Consider the following 21,641-nt stretch of genomic DNA (forward strand, 5'->3'; position numbering starts at 1 on the left):
CCTCTCCAGCTATTTCACACACATGCATACTATCAGTCCAAATGAATGACTAGGGAGACAAGAAAAGGTGTTTTTGAGAAAGGGGAGACAAGAAAAGGTGTTTTTGAGAAAGGGTAACAATCCTAACTTGGCTGACAAGTGAACAATTTTTAGATTTTTAGTGAGGTGATTAAAATATTGGCGTGTACGATCACATTAATTTACGACCACTCATGTACATTCCCATAGCTGTTAGCTATCTGCCTCCATAGCTGCAATATCAGTGTTGTAAGAACGGCATTCATCTGACCCAGCAGTGCACCATTCAGCTTGCTAAACCAACAGAAGACTTAGCCTAGCAGAAAAAATAAAGAGCTGCCTGTTGGCTTTATCAAGCTGAACTGGTTCACTGCAGAGTCAAATGAAAGCCAGAATGGATAAAAGCAAAGCAGGAATAGCAGTACTTCCTCTCCTGGCAGCAATAAATCATTACAGAACTACAGAATATGCAGTTCAGTCTCACACCACCACCTTGAAGACATTATCCAAAAAAATGATATTACAAGCATGTTATCTCACAATCATAACCTAAACTTCAGCTCATACATTTATTCTGAATTGAGCTTCTTGCATGTATTTTTCATCTGAAATGGAAAGCAAAAAAAAAAAAAAAAAAAAGCAGAATTACAGCATCATTTTCTACTAACAGCAAAGGGAATAAAAGAAGAGGCTGGTAAAATTAGTATACATATTGCCTTTCTCCTTTGCTACCTGGTACTAATACTGAAAATCCCACTCACGTAAACCAAAGATTACCAGAACTCCTGCTATGTATTGCTATTCCAGCAGAAGCTGTAGGAATCTTCTGGTCCTAAAAGTCACTATTTTCAGAAAACACAGAAGGTAAAAGCCTACTAAGAGAAGTCTGCAATATTCTGCTTAGTCTCCTGGAGAAAACAACCCTGGTTTGGTAAAGCAAAATTCTTACGTGAAGTTTTCAGCACATTCCATGTTTGATCCATTGTGCTCACAAGACAGATGCAAGAAATACTACATATCAAGCAACGCAACAACTCCAGCTACCAGTCCCTGGCTAAACACAAGTCCGCTTGAAATTCAGTGGAAAAACATGATATAGTTAAACTGTCTTATATTTTGCAAATACCGACTCTCCTTGACAATAGGAAATCATTCTGTAGTGACAATGAGCATAAAAATGGCCTTCCAACAAATACAGTGTACAATTAAGGTTCTCTGTGTCAAAACTTCTCTATGCTATTGCTAAAAACATGCACGTTCTACTAAAATCTTGCCCAGACAGAGCAAAACAAGATAACATCATTGTGCTTAAGACATCAATTGCTTCATGAATTAATTTTAATAATATTCATTTATCATGTCGTATCATATTAAGTAGTCTAAAATTTTTTCTGTTCAGTATTCCAATGATTGTTACTTACCGTAGCTTTATCAAGTACTTTAATGGAATATGGCTCAGCCACGTTGTGTTTTCTTAGTGCTTGCTCCAGCAGCTGTAAAGGGGGGCGTTCCCATTTCCCAAAAACAACTAAATCAATATCACTAGACAAAAAGAACACAGCATGAAATCCACTGAGTCTTAGACGAGGTAGTCCATAAAGAAAATTGCCATTCTACATGTCACAAGCCCTCTCAGATAAACATCTTTCAACTTTTAGCAATCCAGGTTTCAAAGAAGCTTGCTTTATCAATGTTAGAGATAGGCTAGGCTGCTTTAGGACCCAAATTCAGTATTCTAGTTCCTTACTTCCAGTCCTCTGATGAGTTCTTTAGATGACTCCTCACTTTTTTCTTCCTTGCTCCCCCATTCTGACTGCCACAGCCCAGTCCTGTCCCTCACCTATCCACGTTGGTAGGTTTGTTAATATTACAAATAAGTTTGTTTCGTTTTTTAAATCAGTAATTGTTTTTCCACAGAAATTCCCAGTGCTTATTGAAAAGGTAAAGATGATAGTCTTTAAGACACAGCTACACAGATTTTCCCCCGAAGACTTTGTAACCAGAGTATCTATCAAACTTTAAGTGACATAAAATACTGAATTAAGACACAACAAGAGTTGGGAAAACCCTGCTGTGATGACCCCACCAATTTTGCACAGTAACTGTGACACACAGATGTAACAAAACACATATTTTACATAGAGTAAAACTGGCAAGTTTAGTACTTGCTATCTTGAAAACACAGCCCAGAGGAAGAAACAGTGCTTCACCAAAGCACTGATAAGTACCTAGTGCTGGCACTGATATACCAAATATTAATCAAATCTAAGTCAAATAGCTCTTCCCTTGGTCACACAGGACACGAAATAAGAATTTTGCTGGAAGTTTGACAGGTGTACAAGTTACAGTCTAAACTCCCCTTTGAGTTTTACCATTAAACTGAAAGACAAGCTTTATCTAAAAGTAAATCATTACTTACCTAGTTGGAAGATAAAGCCCTGTACTAAAGCTGCCAAATATCTGGACCTGAAAAAAAAAAAAATGAAATCACTTATGAATGCTCACTTTTAAGATTTGTCAAGATTTTTCTGGACCTGTTAAAGATACAGCCCAGTAAAAGAAGTTACTGGGCTTACGTGTCAGTATACAGACTTTGCTGTATACTGTTAAGCTTGTACAAATATACCTTCTCTTAAAGGTTCAACTTTATGGGAAATTGTATTTTTACAACATGAAATGACTACCAAGCCTGAAAGCCAGACAGCATAAACTTTTGAAAAGTCCTTGTACCTATTTATTTCATTCTACGGAAGTATAAACTGCTATAGATTTCCTTCCTCTGCCCTCTTTCCTCATAGGGCTACTTTACTAATTTTTTGTTTGTTTAAAGGATTTCTTTTTCCAATTCTTATGTTTAACAAGCACAACTAAATATTAAATTCATAAGACACAAAAGTACTCCAGATTTTACTGTAGGGATGACTGAAATTGTACTAGATGTTCAGGGGAGAGAGGCATGCACCAAGAGATTATGCTGAAGAGACATTCACAGTCCAGATCAGATACTTTCACTATACGTCCACCCTAGAAAACTGAGATTTTCTTCTCTCTCATTTACAGCACAATTTGCAAGTTTACTTCTTTGAAGCAACCCATAAAAAAGCTGGGCCATTTCAGTAACTATTACCGTTCCCATGGTCGAGAAAAATCTTATTGCTAAGAAAAATTGGAGGTGAAGATGAAGATGGGCTTTACAGTGTATTTAGCTCAACATTGTGCCCATAACCTTCAGTTCTGGTTATTAAAGGCTACGAAATCACAACAGTCTGAAACTTTTTTATGCTTGTTAATAACAACCCTGCTATCTGTAATTAGAAGGGTAAGGAGATACGAGCAGAGTAACAGAGATACAGTTTGCATTAAGTTCTTTTTGGATGTTTTTTTGTTTGGAGGAAGTTTGCTCTTTGGATAATAAACAGTTTGAAAACAAAACAATTTTGGTTAGAAGATACTTCAAAAAGTAAAGCCCAATCTTCCCACTACAGCTGAACTAAGGTAATTCAAAAAATGTCAAATTTGCAAAGTATGCAAAAAAATGAAGTTTGGTTTTGAAAATGTTCTTTTATGAAGTATTTGTATTTACAAATATCCACGCGGTCAGGATCCACTGTAGAAGTGGATACATAGTCAGGCTCATTTTGATATTCAATTATATTTTTTTCATTTCTTAAGTAAGAGCTATCAGTAGCCTTCGCTAGCCTCATACCTATCTAGGTTTTAAGTTTCCTCCACTTTTTAAAATAAAATTCTGAAAAGTTGTGATATTTATTCAAGTCAATCACCTTAAAACTTATCTGTTCACTTCTCAAAAACAAAAGATAGCTTCATGAATTGAGCTCTACAATCTACTGGAGAAGCAAAACAGTACTTGAGTTACACTCACATCAGCTGTAGGCCAGAGATCTTTGATGACCGTTTCTATTCTTTTCACCACTTCTCTTCTCATAGCTGCTTCTTCTGGACGAGGGGACATGAAGTCATAGAAGTCAATTATTTCTTCGTGTAGTCTAAAAGAGAAAGTAACATCAATTATTATGATGATTTAACTATTACAATAATTTCACACACCCTGAATAAGGCCATAGGTTTTGTTTAATATCGCTTAACCAAAACCAGCAGTGCTTTCAGAGAGGTGAGCACCACAGAAGTTAGATTTTGGGTGGCAAAGCCAGACAGTTTGGGGTCTAGGATCAGCAGAGAGGCAAGGGCCTCAAGACGTACTCATACTTTATTTCCATGGCAGCACCTCACAGTAATCTCAGCAATGTCTACACATCAACTCCCACCACATTACCTAACTGCTAAAGATGTCAAATAACAGGACACAAACGCTGGTAGACATTTGCTAGCCTTCCTATGTGCTCAACAGTGAAGTTACAGGCCACTGGCATTGAGTTTTTGCAGAGGGCTATTAAGAGGGCCATTTGATTATTCCTTGATACAAAAACATACACTTGCACAAATGGGTATTTCCTTAACAATTCAAGTCCTTTACAAGCCATCTGTTCATACAGGAGATGACCTTTCAACTGAACTACTCAAAGTAAGGACTGTAACATTTTCTCCAGTGTAAAATACGTTAATACCACCATTGGGTGAGGAGTTCTCACACAGCATCTTTCTATACCTGTTAAGTGCTTTCGTTTCCCATCTTCCTGATATTACAGGGTACTCACTGACAATGTGAATGAAGATGAATTTAAGTTTTCAGATGAACATAAATGCTTGTTTACAATGGAAAACCACCAAGCCACGCCAGACAAAAAATACAGTTTCTTGAAACAGGACAATAACTGCTGCTGTGGTATTTTAGCAAAGATCTTTTTGACGTTGATATATAGTCAATACACTTAGCCTTCCAAAATGAAAATTTTGTAAGTCTAACAGAACTCTAAACTACTTTTATATTTTCCTGAGACTGTTTTGCAAAACATTTTACCAGAGAATTCCTTCCCTATCAGATATCCTTCGACAGATCATATTCAGAAGGCACTGCCCACTTCTTAAGTGTCTGGATTCCTTTCTATACACAAAGATTTCAGCAGCAAAACATAAAGACACTACTTTTAGAGAGTATATATTTAGAATTACCATGTGCCTTTCCAATTATCTTAAGCTGCTGATCCACAGTTGAACACATAACTGCTGTGTAGTTACACAGCAGGCAGACCAAACTTTTCAATTTGTGGATTGAGGTAATTGACTTCAGAGCAAGACAGAAGGTACAAATCAACATGCTCCTATATTATTCTTAGTTTGTTTCTAGAAAGGTTAAAAAAAAAAAAAAAAAAAAAAAAAAAAGAAATGAAGCAATGAAACCCAACTAAAGATTTCCCATTGTCCTGTCTGTAAAAACCAGCATTAGGCAGATACAGGGTGAAAGCAAGAGAAGACAAAGCAGTTATCCAACTCTCTTGCAGCAATTCTTCCAAGTCTACAGTAATTCTGACATACTTTTGGGGCGGATACCAAACATGATGTGTATTAGTTCAAAAGACTTTTCTTCCACTAATTTTTCCGTGTCTTTTTACTTCATTTATGCTTTTGTCATTCATGACATTCTATGACAACTTAAATATGCATCAGAGTAAGGAAGTGTTTTATTTTAAACTCCTGCCTGTGAATGAGTCTACTTGATACTCTTTTTCTAGGAAAAAATAATAATAATAATAATTACTGGCAGCTCATCTCCAAACAATGTTTTGCAGACTCTGCATTGACGCTCACCGGTCTCTATCCACCAGTTTCCTTCCCCCCTCGAGCTAACCACCCTCATCTGCTTCTCTCCCCTGACACAGGAGCAGGTCCAAAGTTTGATCAGTGCTGACTTTCTTCAGCTTGTTTTCAGTTGCACCACACTTTTGGCAGGTGACCAGAAAAGCACACAGTCAATATGTAATTACACCACTTAGCCCATGACACACCTGCTATTTATTTTTTATTGTTCATTCCTACTGCTACTAATTGCTATTTGAGGAGCAGAGCATATAGCTACTCTTTAAAAGAAAGCATTTTGAAGGAGCACTGAGATGTTTTCTGAACAATTGCCACCAATTGCCCACCCACTTGGCATGTACAGCCTGAGTTACTTTTCTTCAGATTTTTGTCTCCATGTTTACTAGCATTTAATTTTACATGTATTTGCAGTTTTGTAACCTACTGAATAATGAACTCTCATTACAACTGTCTGCAATCAGCCCTGGCTTTCTTTTTCTCTTGGTGTTCTGTCCTTTTCCCATTCACTTCTTCCCTCCAGGTATTTATGAATATATTGTGCAGCCACATCTTGAGTAATTCCACCAGTACCCTTCTTTATTACAATGTAAATCATTTATTCTTTCCCTTTGTTACTTCTAAGCAGTTGGTAAACCCATAAGCACAGCAAGCCTACGACTTTTTAAAAAGCCTTCAAAAAAGAATCTCAGAAACATTTCTCTCTCTCTCTCTCTCTCTCTCTATGTATATATATACATATCCTACAGATCTTTATTATCACAATGACCACGTTAATAAGGGTTAACAGTGAATCCATTAGGATACCAGCCAGGTTCAACCACTCCTGACATCCAGGCATCCTGCAAAAAGCTGTGTTTGCAGTTGCCATTCAGTATTAGGAAAGGAGAAGGCAAAGCAAGCACTCACGCACTCTCCCACTGCAGTGTCCCAGTGAGCCTCTGCTCAGAGCAGTAAGTGTGGCAATCCTTAACCATATTATCAACAACTCAACATTTCCTTCCCTGATCTAGTTTTTAACAAGTCAGCTCCACATCTCCACTCTTGCCCTGCCAAGAAAGCACTTAATGCTTCAGTTTGCACAGGACAACACCACGGGAGTTAGATAATCAAAGCTGTTTGCAAGTTGAAACTAGATGCTGTGGTTTAACGGGGAAGTTCCTCTAGAATTCCTGAGCACATGCCATCAGACGCGGCTGTATACGAGTCATCGTCCTCCGGATTTAAACATTCCTTACTGAAATTCAACATGACAATTCCTCAACAAAGTCAAAGTCAAAGAAAGTGCAGATGAGAACTTCAAGTCCCCCTCTGGCAAAAATAAAAATAAAAAAAATAGCAATGCAATTAGATCATTTAGGGTTTAGAGCATGATCTGACTTCCCCTTGGTGCCCTTTCACATCTCTAATCCTGGTATAAGCCCTGGCCACTCCAGCAAGTTCCTTGGTTTTGATGCATATGGTTTCCAGTTTTTAATGCACTTCACAAAACAGAAGATTTGAGAACTGATTCAACAGACTTATTTTGTTCACCCCCCTTTCTACTTTCCTTATTTTAACAGTTTCTATTTCTCAGAAAACATCATCAAAACTCTTTGGTAAGAATCAATGCTATCGTCAGAGTCAGCCTAAGACAATACTTGATCTTAATGCAGCATTTTCAAGTATTTAACCTCCTGGCCATTTCTTTTAGCTTCTTTCTAAAGAAACTTCTCAAAAATGATATTAAAGAAAAAAAAACCTGAGTATTATTACTGTTGATATTTTCTAAGCCTCTTTGCTCAGATGAGATTACTGGAATGCTAGTCACATAAAAAGTAGCTCTGATATACACAGCCAGATGCTGTATGCTGCTCAGGACTAATCCCAGAGTAACTTCTATATTAGCTGCAGGAATGATTTGGTGTCTAAAAACAGGCTACAACATGACATTCACCCAGCCAATATATGGATACTTTCCAGTTAAGTATTTTGCTCATGTAGCCTCTCTGATCTTCAGAAGCACTTGTCACTTTCTTGGTCAAGATTGCAACGATATCTTCATCATTAAGAACAATCTCAATTTGTAGCACAGGAGGTACTAGCAAGCAAAAAAAAATTTTTTTTTTAAATAGAGCTTCCTTTAACATATAGCACAAGCTTCTTAAACAACTTAGGCTATAAGAGCATCCTATTATATACCTACTTTCTTGGTTTAAGACTCCTACTATACTGCTCTCTTAAAGCTGGGCATTTTAATTGACTTCTTAAAAAGGCAGTTTCACTATATTAAAATATTGGAAATTATATTTGTTGGTGAAGTGTAACTATACTGCTAATGGAGGGTGGAAGAGATTAGAAATGCAGAGATGCAGACGAAGGGCTACTTGCACTTAAACACTATTTATCTTGCTAATTTTAACACCCTGGAGGAACCAACCGTTCACTGATGCCATTACGCTAAGCACAGTAAGCATCTGCTGCTTGCAGGCTGAACTATGCAACACAATAAACACCTTTGCTTACCAAAAAATTATCCCTTTTACTGTTTTCGGAAAGGCAGAGATACACTTCTGGGCTTCAGGTTAAAATAAGACCAAGGAGATAAGTCCTTAATCTTTTGTCATGTTTTTCTTTACAGGCAGGTTTCTAAGAGAGATCATTTACTTTACTCATTACTTACTGTGTCTGCATGTACTATTTTATACATAGCTCGTTTGTTACCTCAAGGGCTGCCTTCAGTGTATTGACATGACTTCTCAAACTGCATCAGCAAACTAGAAAGTGAATGAAAAGCAACAGTGTTTGTTCCCTCCAGGAAGCATACTGTTTGTCTTCAATATCATGTCTGCGCTATTAAGCTCACCAATTTATTCTTGGACAGAAACATGACTGCATCATTTACATGCAACTGGTATTATTTCTTAAAATATATTCATTACTACATGAATATTTTTCTAATTAAGAAAGGTATTTTCTAATAACTTGGCTAATTTTCACATTAGCCAAGCACCCCTGTTAAAGAATAGACACCTCAGTTACAACACGTGTTTAATACCAGCATGGAGCAGGAAAGGCAGCATTTTGAGAGCTTTGTTGAAATAAGGGTTACAAACAGTAAGCTAAGTTCTCAGTCAAGTATGAACTCTGAAACGTGCCTGAAGACTTGGCTGTCTCAAGCTTAAATGGTAAAGTCCCAGCAGCCATTGTGTGTATTTCTCAAGTCTGTTGAAACATTTTACCTTCACCTACTACTACAGCAAAGCACAACTTTATTATCAAGAAAATGTAAGTGAAATCTCAAAGCTACAACAACAAAATGCATTCAACAGCTAACACCAGCGTTACAGACAAACTGAGGAACAGCTAAATGAAACAAATGAATGTGCACAACTGAAGCAATAGTATATTCCGAGATGCAGACTTCTACCAATATAACTTAAAATGAATACAACTACAGAAGTAGCAAAACTAGAACCATGACCCAGAAGAGGCCATCAGCTACTAGTTCTTCTCCTCCTACCCCACTTAACACCCACCAGGCACCTGCACTTCTGTGTACAACTAGTGCTCAGGGAACAGCACCCTGTGCCCTATGCAGTATTCTAGGCTTGCAGAGCAGAAAACACAGCGCTGCACTCATATATGATATTGCTGCAAACCAGTCTCACATGACACAGGACGTCAGACAGCAATTACTTTTGTCACTGTAATTGTACGGAAGGCAGCAAACTCTGGACAGCAGTGGTAAAATCTCAGCCTAAGAGAACTTCAGGGAGAACGGAAGAAAAGAACTTTTGTTCTCATCCACTGAGTGCAGAGGGCAGTCTTTAAGATTTATTGTACCTCTTCCACAAGTGGTCTTATCTCTAACCTTTCTTTGCCCCAAGTCAGATCCAGTCCTAATTTCAGATCAAGCTTGTGGTCAACTGAACTTTACATGTTAGGAGCACTCACAAAACTAAATTCCCTTTCCACTGCAAATGGATCGATTTATGCCACAAGTTTCCAGACTTATGAGAATTTGTTTGTATTTTGGAAGAGAAAACCAATCAAAACTAATCTGCTTTTCAAAGTCCATCAATAAAATGAAACCCAACCAATTAGCTTCTTAATGACCTTAAAAAAGCTGCATTATACTAAAATCCAGAAAAGAAACTGATATATTAGTATTATCTCCAAGCTGATACATGACAAAACAGATCTGCTATGCAAGCTTCTGAACAGCTGTACGTGGCTCCTGACAGGCTGCTCGTCTTCGCCACACCACCAAGAAAACATCACATTATTATTTTGTTGCATCAATGAAGGAGGATACCATATGTTAAACCTTGGAACTGGATCAGCGAGCTCGCTATGCCAATAAATAGAACCGCTAAACACTGAAATTCCTGTCTTAATGCTATTCTTTTCCAAATGCCCAAAGATAGCAAGCGATTAACATCCCAGACAAGTCAGAAAGGTTGCAACGACAGAAACATCAGTGACAGAAACCGTGCCTGTGCAGCAGCCATGCATCACATCACAGTAGCCACTGCAAATTTTCAGAGAAGCAACTCAATTTAATCTTGAGCAGCAAGCACACAGCCGAATTCAAAAAGCATCAATCTGAACATCAACAGCGAACCCTACACATCGAGTCTCTCTGAAGGGCAACAAAAGTTTTTTTTGGATTTAAGTATTGCTGCAGTTTGCTACATAGAAGAAGCAGCTTCTTAATTTAAGAATTTTAACCAAAAGAGGCAGTTTAAAAGAATATCAAAGATATAATGCTACCTGCTTAGCAGAAGTATGCATCACTAATCAGATTTTAGGGAAAAAAGGTCTTCCGCTACCTTGTCATAGGATTCCATCAGAAGATGTCTTCAAAAACCCAAAGTCATGTGCAAAGCAGGAAAAGAGGATTTGGAAGATTAACGATATTAAAAAGGATCACGAGGAAAAACATAACAAGATACAAACCTAAGCTTAGGAAAGGATAAATTAGCTCACGAGCCAAAAAAAATGCTTCTGTTAAATGAATTAATTGATCAGAACAGAGAAGGTTAAATGATCACAATGCAAGACAAGCTAACTTCCTCTCTTTCCATCAGAGAGGTTTCCCTAATCCCTACTTTACAGTGAGAACTTGCCCCAAATTGACTTCTTAGTTGGAAATACTTCACAGCAAAATCTATTCCTGGCAATTTGGTATTCACCAAAAGTAACGTTCAGTTCTGCATTTGTATTACAGGAACATTAAGAAGCAATTTTTTTTTTTTTTTTTAATTAAAACAATTAGGTTTGACATTCATTATAGTCCAACTAGTCAAAGACAAAAATCAGTGCAACCCATGAACAGTTATGGCTATGTCCAGATGTAAACACAGCTTTCTCAGATGGAAGCAGTGTCTCAAAGAAAACCACTGGGAATTATTTGCCCGAATCAGTGAACCACAAAGGAAATCCTATTATCTACTTTCCAGCATCTGATAAATCCACATCCTTACAAAAACTTACAAAGGAAGTAAGCTGACATAAAATTGGAAGTGAAGACCTTCTAGTAGAGAAAGAACTGTTTCTAAATGGAAAACAAGCTGCTGAAACTTAGTTTTTCTATTGAAGGAAGGTCACAAGTGAAGCCCCAACGAGTCCTGTACTATTCAACATCCTCTGAGCAATCTGAAAAATGGACAAATAGTAAAGCAGAAAAATCTGAGGCAGCAAGGTTATCAGGAACAAGCTAGCTGAAGAACTGCAGGTGGACGGTAAAAGACTGCACAATGAATAATTATCAGGCAGAACTTGAGATACAGCCTTCTCACAATCATCTTGGTTGTGCTTTATACTTAGCCTGTCTCTACAAGGATACAACGAGGGGCTCTGCACTGACTCTCAACACTGAGAATCAAGATCTAGAAGTAAGAACTCTGCAAAAGTCTGTTCAATACTCAGTAGCCAAAGAGAACAGGAAAGTCCAGTGCTGGAAAACAGAACAAGGTAGAAAGCTCCTGGATGCAGGAATACAGTGACAGTATTGCATACAAGCCTGGTTTGTTCAAGTTCCAGAGATAGAGCAGAACCGTCAAGCATGCAGAGATGATAAACATTTAGAGGCAAGGAACAACTTCAGCAGAAGCGATTAAATAGAGTGAAAGAAAAGTTTTATCAAGCCCGGTACAAAAGGCACACATTGCCTGGATAATACAGGCATGGCTGGCAGCAATTACACCTCTAGCGATAGACTCAGGACAAAAAATAATGGTTCTTTACACAATGCTTAACTTATCTGAGGAACACCATGCCACAGGATGCTGTTCAGCCCAAAAGCTCAATTCATTTTGAGCAGGTACAAATTCATAGTTAAATCCACAATAAGCATGATGCACCCTCTGCAGCCCTGTCAGCCCAAGAGCCCCATATCACTGAAATCAGGGCTTTCTCCAGGAAATACCATCACAGGCCCATGTTGATTGCTTTGACAATCCATCCAGCAGCTACCCTTGAACTCTGCTGCATACCAACCTCCAGTTGTATAAGGAAGAGTGAGAATACCACGTCTGGGAATCCCATAAGGCCCTTACGAATGCTGGATGCTCCAGCGCAGACAGCAAAAGCTTCAGTTTCCAAAGTTTACATTTCTTTAGCTCAGTCAAAATACAAGAGAATGTAAATTTGCAAGAAAGACTATCCATATGGCATCCCTACACATTAACTTGCAGCGTCCAGCTCTAACAGCAGCAAAGTAAAAGGCAAGAGTTGACAAATACACAATTGGAGCTCTGCTAAGTCCTGAAAAAGCATCTTCAACAGTCAATCTGCACAGCACAAAATCCAGCTGGATTTCTCTTGGTCAAGTTCAGCAATAGATCATAAAAGCAAAGTAAGCAAGAAAGGCAGAAATGCTTCGGCACAGGTGAAGAAAAAAACTAATGTAAGTTTGATATACAATGTGACCACCACATCCCAGTAGCTACAGACATGAATTTCAGGACATCACTTTTGGCAGACAGTATCCTTCAGCTGCTGAAAAGGGAAACAAGTGGTCAGGGGAAGCATCTTCATAACCTTACTCTGTGCATAAGAACTCCTCCTAGGCATAAGCCTCTGCCAGCTTGCATCCTCCTTCAGGCGGATCACACGTGGAGGTGTCTGCACTGGCGAGCTCCAACAGAACAGTTGCGTCTCTCTCTAACGAGACAAAGACAACTGCTATGGGGGTGAAGTGGATGCAGTTTTGCAAGCTGCCAGCTGCTATGCATGGCTATCACCACACGCAGAGCACCATTTCAGCACATCATCGGGCTTCTGGTACCCACACTGGCCCTCAACAAGCCAGGCCTGCTGTTTCTGCACAGCACTGCAGCGTACCAAGTAGATATGCCAGGTATTGCAGCACTAATCTTATTCAATGTCTACAATTAATCTGAATATTTTGAATTAAGTTTCAAGCAGAACAGGCTTATACAGTTAAATATGTCAATTCCTTATTCACTTGGTTAGATTCATATTAAAAAGAATTAAATCAACTATGACTTTATACTACTCACAAGCCATTAGCTACATCTTAGCATCTTAGGAGAAATTGCCATATTCCTGTTTACACAAGCAGTGCAAACTTAGCAGCAGAGTTCACAACAAGAAGTTCACAATAGCTTAATTTCACATTCTGAAATAAACTTTCAGCACCCTCATGCTCTCTGAATGCTAAGATATATTTATATTACACGAAACATATTTAAAACATGTTTCAAATGTTTTAAATACATACTTTATAGAAACAGAAGCTATTACTTTGATGTACAAAGAAAGCCGACTAAGACTGTAGATCTAATTTAAAGCCACTTAAGATGTACTTCAGACTAGCAAGGAATCACCTGTTGTTCTGAAAAGTCACAGAAGTTTGAGCTAATCTAGTCACATAAGACGCTTGTCTGCTCACATCTGAAATCAATCATTTTGTCTTCCCTTCTCTGCTGCACTCCTAATCTAAACCCAGGCACTTTGGAATTTACCCTGGTGCTAAATTAATCACTCCACTGAAGCAGTGGAACAAATAAAGCTCATTCTCCTCACCATCTTCCAAACATCTGGGAACAGACATACAGGTCAACCTAGGGCAAGCTAAAGCACAGCTTTAGGATGAAATCTAATCAACCACGGCTATTCTCACACTTTTGTTTTATGAGAGAGTATTTCCTTTACAGCACAACCATTGGCATGCTACTGCCAAGAGGTGGTGAAAGCAATAGATGAGTCCTCTAGAGAAAAAGGAATACTGTGCATAAAATATAGCAAATCAGAGCCTTTTACAGCACTCTGCATTGCCAAAAATCACTATACTTACCATCACTGAGCCTCAGAATATGATCCCTTTGAAAAAAATGGCGATGCCATGCACTGTGACAGACCATCTCCAGCTCTGAAGGAGAAACTGGAGAAAGCACAGAACTACCTCAAAGCACACAAGTATTTCACCAGAAGTCCTACTGCATATCCTGGAAGAGCACAGGCAGGGCCTACCCATTCCTTGCCTCTTACCAAAAGAGGCTACAGAACACCACGAGCTTATTGTTTTTTCTACAACACCTAAATGACATTCTGCAAAGAACAATATACACAGCAAACCACGCTTTACATCATTACCAGGTAACATTCATGCCTATAAGGCGTATAACAGCATCTATGATCAAGTCCTTTTTTGCTCCTACCTATGCCTAATGCAGCCTGCAACTGAAGATTGTAGGGATTCCTTTTTGTCTAGACAGTTTCCCACAACACTTGGACACACAGAAGATACTCTGCCAACAGACCACCACAGTTAGAGAAGTGATGCTTCAGAGCTGAGCTGACAACTGCAAGTAATGCTGGGCAACAAATAAGGAAAAATGATCCAGAAGCAACTGCTGTAAGGATCTGTTCCCACACCAATCTTCCCAGTGCATTATTATTTGAACAGCTAAACTATATATACTTGAACAAACACGCCACCAGCCTGGCTTTGGGAAAATGAAATTAAACCCACCAGCAGGCAGGAATTACTGCAGAAACTAGACACCTAAAACCACTCTGTCAGTGACAATATGTTTGTATTATTTCCATCATGAGTACTTCATGAAAAAAAATCCAACACCAAACAAAAAATTGCTCCAGAAAACACGTTTGTCCAAGATTCACCCTTAGTAGCAGAACTGAAAGTTTAAGGCAAGAACTGTTTCTTAGATAAGCCTGTCATCTCAACTTCCATGCTGTCCTCCAGGACTAGCTCCCTGTTGCTCTGTGAAAAGCTTCCACATAGCTTTGTGAAGCTTAATGATTTGACAAATTAATAGTGAGACCACAAAGAACCAGGGGATCACACGCTGCAGTTATCTGCCCTAGTGACCCTGTCCTAGCATCAGGTCTCTGTGCAATAGCACGGATTCTGGACAGAAGATCAGGAAACAGCTCCCACTTTCAAAAGATACTTAGCCAACAACTTGGCATCAACTCCTCAGCTAAAGTGCAACCTGTATTACGCAACTGAATAGTGCAAATGAAGCTTGGCTAAACAACTTCATTGTATGTGGATTCTCTACGAACTTCCCTAGTATAAGTGGTGTAACCTTCATTAAGGGAAAGCCAGCAGAAAACAAAAGGGCAGAAGACAAAAGACAAGAAGGGTATGTGGGTAGCAAAGGTGGTGCTGCCTATAGCAGCAAGAGAACAGAACTTGCAGCATCTGGCTTTGATTCCCAGCTTCACCACTGCCCTGCTTGATGACCTCAGGCAACTCTGTTACCTGTCTGCCCGTAGCCCTGCCTCAGTGGCACTGACTTGTCTTATACTGATTAAGATGTTAAGCAAGCATTCTGCTGCGTATCTGTGGGAATAAAGCAAAGAAACTTTGACTGTTTTTGAGATGCTATTAGAATTTTAAACACGCATCTGAGCTTCCTGCCAGCAATTTTCATTTACAGCGTCACTTTGGGAATAAAAAGAGTAGTCGAATCTTGACCTCCAGCAGGAGAGGCTACGGTTTGCAAAAACAGAACTCTAAATACATGTATTTAATACTTCCGAATAACTTCAGTGCACCCAATGCCTGTTACTACCGCCCAAAAGAGAAAAGCAAAACTCTGTTCTTCAGTCAAATTGCTCAATTTCTCCAGCTCTGGAAGTGCACCCTGTTATCTATTTCCTTCCACAGATACGTAGCGCCTTTACTCCCACTTGCATCCAAGAGCTTTGGAGTTTAGTAGTTCCAAGAGAATATTTTCAAAATGACATCAGAAATCTTCTACAGTCCATCAGTGCAGCTAGCACTTTTTCTGTGACTAGGATAACCTTAAAATTAGAAAGCAATGTTATCCCTTGCTGACTGAAATTTGACAGCTGAAAGACAAGTCTCACAGAGCACCCCAGAGGTGCTTTCTTCAACCTCCAGTCCCTCCTAAACACTTCCATAGCAGGCTGAATCAACTCCCCAGCTATCCATTCATACGGGAAAGCGATGGTCCTGTAAGAGGATAACCTTTATAAAAAGGTGTTCTCACTCTTCAGGAAGGGAAGATTTCAGTTTAGACATCAGCTGGCTGGGTCTACTTTAGAGGCAGCACGCTTCCTTCAAAAACGTTATAGGGCCACACTGACTTTTGCCATTTATTTCATCCAGAGCTGGGCATTTCCCTTACAGTGGTTGTCCTTAACACTTTCCCAAGCTGCCCATCTGTTCCAGCCTGAGCAGAGGCATTTAAAAATTGCTGCAAAGGCTTCCTTTGAGGTCCTGTGAACTGACTGACGCCTTCCACTTCACCCTGTTACGCTGAATCGACCCCTAGGAGGTCAGAAAAGCTTCCCCTGCCCATCTACGCTTGAATCCTTGCAGGAGGCATTCAACAGCGGCCTGACACCTTCACTCCTCAACTTCCCCCAAGGCAAGGCCTAACCCGCTGTGCCTCTGCTCCAGCACAGGAGCCACCCAGAGGCGATTTAAGCACGGAGCCCGTTTCCTGCCCCCCCACCCCTAAGCCCCGGTGCCACAAACCGGCCCGGGAGCAGCCCGTGCCACCGCTGCCCGCCCTCCCCGCAGGGGCTGCTCACCCCTGCACGCCCGGGCTGTATTTCCTCGTCTTCCAGGGCGTGCCGGGGCTCTGCAGCGCCGGCTGGGGCGGCTGCCGCTGCTGGTGCGGGGAGGTGTTGGCGGCGACGCCGCGGCTGCCGGAGAGCAGGTAATTCATGCCATAGGTGCTGGCTTTATTCTCCCGTTTCCTCCGGCCCGGGTGGTACTGGTGCTGCTGGGGGGAGGCCGGCGGCGGGTGGTGGGGCCCGCGGGCGAGGTGCGGGGGGGGAGGCGGGTGGTGCCCGTTCACACTGTTCGCTTTCTCGCTCTCGTGGAAGTTAAAAAACTCCCCGGGCCCGGCCCCGCTGCCCAGCAGCCCGGGAGGAGCCACGGCCGCCCGGGGGCCGCAGGAGGAAGAGGAGGAGCCGCCGCCTCCGCCGCAGGAGCCCGAGGAGGAGGAGAAGCCGGGGCTCTCGGTGCCGGACTCCACCGACGAGCACGACGACGACGACGACGACACCGACGGCGACTTCTGCAGCCGCCGCCCTCCCTCCCCGCCGCCACCGCCACCGCTGGCTGGGGCTGGGGCTTGGGGGGGGGCAACGGCGGTGGCGGCGGGCAGCAGCCCGGCCAGCAGGGCCGGCGGCGACGGCGAGGGCGAAGGCGGCGAGGACGAGGAGCAGCAGCCGGGGCCGGGCGCCCCGAGCCGGGCGCAGCCGTGGCCGCGGGGCGGAGGGGGCGAGGAGGAGGCGGCGGCGTTGCTGGCGGCGGCGTTGGCGGCGTTGCTGGCGGCGGCCGGGTCCAGCGCCGGGGAGTTGAGGCAGAGGTAGTGCGGGAAGCCGGCGCCGCCGCGGCCCCCCACGCCCTGCGAGGTCTCCCAGATCTGCATCCAGAGCGCATTCGCGGGGCCTTTCTGCTCGGGCTGGATCCAGGCCACGCGGGGATCCATCCACGCGCTCCGCCCGCAGCGCAGCGCAGCTCAGCGCCGGGCCGCGCCCGCTGCCGCTGCCTCCAGCCGGGCCGCGGGCACGGGCATGGGGCCGGGCACGGGGACGCGGACGGGCAGGGGCAGGGCACGGCGGGCCCGGCGCTGCCCGCAGCGCTCCCCTCGCCGAGCCAATGTGGCGGCCCCCGAGGCAGAGCCAGGCGGCGCAGCGCGCATGCGCCGCCCCGTTTAAACCGGCACCCCCCTGCCCGTCCCCTTGGCCCCGCCGCCCCGGCAACCGCGCGTGCGCGCCGCCGGGGAAGGGGGGGGTGCGGGAAGGACGTTGCGATGCTTTACACGCACCCCCCCCCCCCTCCCTCTCAGCGCGCATGCGCGGCCGGGAGGGGGCTTCGGAAGGGTTCGGAAAAGATCGGGAGAGGAGGGGGGGGGTCCGAGCCTGCCGCGCCTGCGCAGAGCGGCGCTGCCCCGGGTGGGGGGCGCTGTGCTGTGAGGGGACGGTCTAACGTCAGTGCCTCAGGCGGCTCCCTTCCCTTAAACTGTAGGGAAAGGGGAGCTGCACGGAGCCTCCTTATTAGTTATCTTATTTTTTTTTGAAGTCAAGCAGCAGGCCGTTCGCTTCTTTTCCTGTAGAAGCAGACCTGCCGTCAGGAGTAACAGACTCACGGCACGTAAAAGCTCGCGGTGGACTAACCGCAGCCCGGGCACGGGGAAGGACCGTTGGTCCTGTCACACAAAGCACCTTCACCGCGCTGCCCGTCAACCCGGGACACAGACCTACAGCACGGAGTTCAGCTGCTCGAGCCCTTGGTTGTACAGTTCAGAGGGTTTTGGATAACTTTAATTTAACCTGGAGACACACAAACAGGGCTGTCACCTCTGTTCCCATATGTGTGCCATGAGAAGTCAACCACAAAATTACACTCTTTTATCCCCATATCCCCAAATACCTTGAATCCTTGCCTCCAAGATGGCCCAGATTTAGTGAGAGGACCTGGGAATCAGCAGCATCTCCACACACCTCAGCCTGTGCTTACTTTGTAGATCCACTCTGAAATACCAAGAGCCAGGACACCACAGAGCCCAGACCTTGACCCCTTTTAGCCATGTACTGACTTGTCACACCGTAGGTAAAGATCACAACTTCAAGCTGCCCTGTTAAAAATCTTAATGAAGAAATATTGTTCAGTGTTAAAAACAAGCAACGACAACAAAAAAGCACCAAATGGAGGCAATTCCAAACTCTGCTGTTTCGTGATCTGATTATTTTATTTTATTTTATTTTATTTTATTTTATTTTATTTTATTTTATTTTATTTTATTTTATTTTATTTTATTTTATTTTATTTTATTTTATTTTATTTTATTTTATTTTATTTTATTCTTCCCTGCCCTGCCGATATCCTTAAAAACACAGCACCTGATTTCCCACCTTGCTAAAATTATCTCCACCTTCATTTTGAGGCTTAACTGGCAGAGACCTGGCTGGCTTGAAGAAGCAATAACTCAAAAGCAGCTTTTGACTGAGAAGAAACACATTATTCTAGGGACTCTCACCAGTCCCCATACTGTTTTGGAAGGACCAGGCTGTTCCCTGAAGTAGCCACCATCTTCTCTGAAGGGTTTGCTTCTCACTGGTTTTAACTGCGTTCCTCTATTCAGAATTTCTGATGGTACAATGGTGTTTTGTCAGTTCTTTCTATGCCAGCAAATGCCATGTGTAATAGTGGGCATGAGGTAGAAGTTTGGGGCATAACCTACTCAAGGTTCATGACCTACTCAACATTTTAAGAATATGAAGAAGAAAGAAGTCTCCTCTGATAAATCTGTAAGCAGTGGTTTATTAACACACCAGTCCGCTGATGTATCTCATGATGATTGAAGGTTGCAGCAGGTCAGTGAAATATCTCTGCAGAAAAGGAGGAGACGTTTACATGCTTTCTTTTGTAAGTGTGTAATATGAAACAACAGCAGCCAATTGCTTCTCGTGTCACAAGGACAAGGAAAATTATCATCTTCTACCTACTCATCAGCTCTTACTTTCCTCTGTTTCTAGACTCTCCATTAAGAAATCTGAATTTTTGATTCAGTTGTTTAAAGTTATCTTGCATCCATAACATAATCTTGCATATAACAGACCAAGCTCTCACATAAATACAGTAACCTGTTATTACGGCAGTAGGAAGAAATTAATGTCTTGCTTTCTGTGTTCCTTCTTATCAGAAAAGGGAGAGATGTCCCATTCTTTTCCCATTTGGGGACACTGGGACATGATTTTGGAGACAAATATAAGTGAATGCAATTGATCAAGGTATTTAATGAATATAACTATATTGTTAATATCTAAATATACAAGGCAGTTGCACTCTGGAAAACAATCTTCTCATGATATTATGGCCTAAAATACATTTACTACTTCATATTAGCATACAATTTTTCTTTAATAATTTAACACTCTTCAGTCAAAGTAATTGTTCTTGTTAAAATTCTGTTTAGAGAAATTCCATCAAAATCAGAGCTTGGAAGATAATTTGTTCATGAATCCATTGCTAAATATTGCAGTTCAAGGTCCTCTTTTGGACCTGGACCTGTGGAAGAAACAGTGTTACTCTAAAAGAATTTAAAAAATCTGTTGACTTACAAAATACCTGGAAGTCCATGGAATAGGAAAGAAAAGGAGGGAAGGAAGTGACGGGAAAAAAACGCATACTAGTTTAGTGGTTGGATCAAAAAGATTTCCAAGACTATATGTAAAACAGATAATCAAGGAAAGCATGTTTCACATCTTGTCTCCTTAAAATGAGACATTCCCTGTAAAGGTGGTGAGAATTTCCTTTGCAATGACTGATTTTTATAAAAAGCCTTATTGATTTTAATTCAGTTGTCTTTTACTGAAAGAAAATATACACTGAAGGTAAGACTCCCAGAAAGTATGAAAGTCAAATGTAGTTTTGATTGTCAAAAAATTTGGTTTTTTTTTTTTTTTTGAAAGATCTTCCTTCCCACTGATGAACTTGTAAGGACCTGGATAATGAGAATGAGATTATGATCCTAATCTGAGGAGGCAGAATGCCTTGCCTGCTGTGGGGAAAAGCACATGGTTGATTCATACTATTAATGTCATATTAAAATGCCTCACACCAGCACTGCCTGTCTTCATGCCAGTACCACAATGCTCCCATATCTGCTCTTTTCAGTGACTTCTGTTTCTTTAAGGTAGAATTTGAAGGCAGTAGTCAAAGTGATACAACTAATGACTAAAACTGTGGTTTCACTACTTCTGAGGCCATTTAATTAATCTGTTATAAAGTGTTTCAATCTGGCTGTTTTTCACAGGAAACACAACCACACAGCTCCCTTCTGGATGAAGCTTGTATTTCAGTTTCAACTTCAGCCAAACACATCTTTGATTTGGCAACAGTGACAGTGCTGGAGTCTTTGGTAACCTTGTGGTTGATGACCTTGATGTCCTGATGACCACAATTCCAATTCTGTGAATAGTTCATATGATTTAGTAAATGATGGCAGCTGAGTTGGCTACCTAAATGGAATATGCAAGGCAGTGTTGCCCAATGCTTGCTATTAATCTGTTTTTAAACAAACACTCTGAACTCATTAATACAGAGATAAGTAGGCAATGTCTCATACCTTTAACATGGCTCAGTTTACACCTCTGGAAATGATGAGATGAAAATGCAACATACCCTTATGATGCAACCTTAATTCCCTTCTCTGAAGTTGGCAGTTGCCACAGGTGTGATTCTCTCAGGGCAATGCAGCGGTTGAGAGGTGACCGACAGGTTCTCTGGCAGTTCACGCTCTCCAGCACCACTCCAGGATGTTGTCCCATATGACCTTCATTCTGGCCATCCACAGTCTCTGCAAGCCTCTGACGCATCACCTCCTTCACACTCACCGGCTCTGCTCCTCTTCCATAGTCTTTGCAGT

The 21,641-nt window shown here is 41.9% G+C and overlaps 1 protein-coding gene across 4 annotated transcripts in view; it reads right to left on the minus strand.

The window, feature by feature from the left end:
• The window catches only part of TENT4A (terminal nucleotidyltransferase 4A), a 59,549-nt gene extending 41,663 nt beyond the window's left edge, over window positions 1–17,886 (minus strand). For all 4 annotated transcript variants that reach the window (XM_084306884.1, XM_084306883.1, XM_084306882.1 and 1 more), the window contains exons 1-4: window positions 16,792–17,886; window positions 3,902–4,025; window positions 2,438–2,484; window positions 1,440–1,560 (exon numbers count right to left, since the gene is read on the minus strand). In XM_084306884.1, coding sequence (XP_084163010.1) covers window positions 1,440–1,560; window positions 2,438–2,484; window positions 3,902–4,025; window positions 16,792–17,699 — 1,200 coding nt within the window. In that variant the 5' untranslated portion in view covers window positions 17,700–17,886. The remainder of the gene's footprint in view (window positions 1–1,439; window positions 1,561–2,437; window positions 2,485–3,901; window positions 4,026–16,791) is intronic.
• Between the last annotated feature and the right edge of the window lie 3,755 nt (window positions 17,887–21,641).

Source organism: Netta rufina (genome assembly GCF_964035555.1).
Source record: "Netta rufina genome assembly, chromosome: 2".
Classification (NCBI taxonomy): Eukaryota; Metazoa; Chordata; class Aves; order Anseriformes; family Anatidae; genus Netta; species Netta rufina.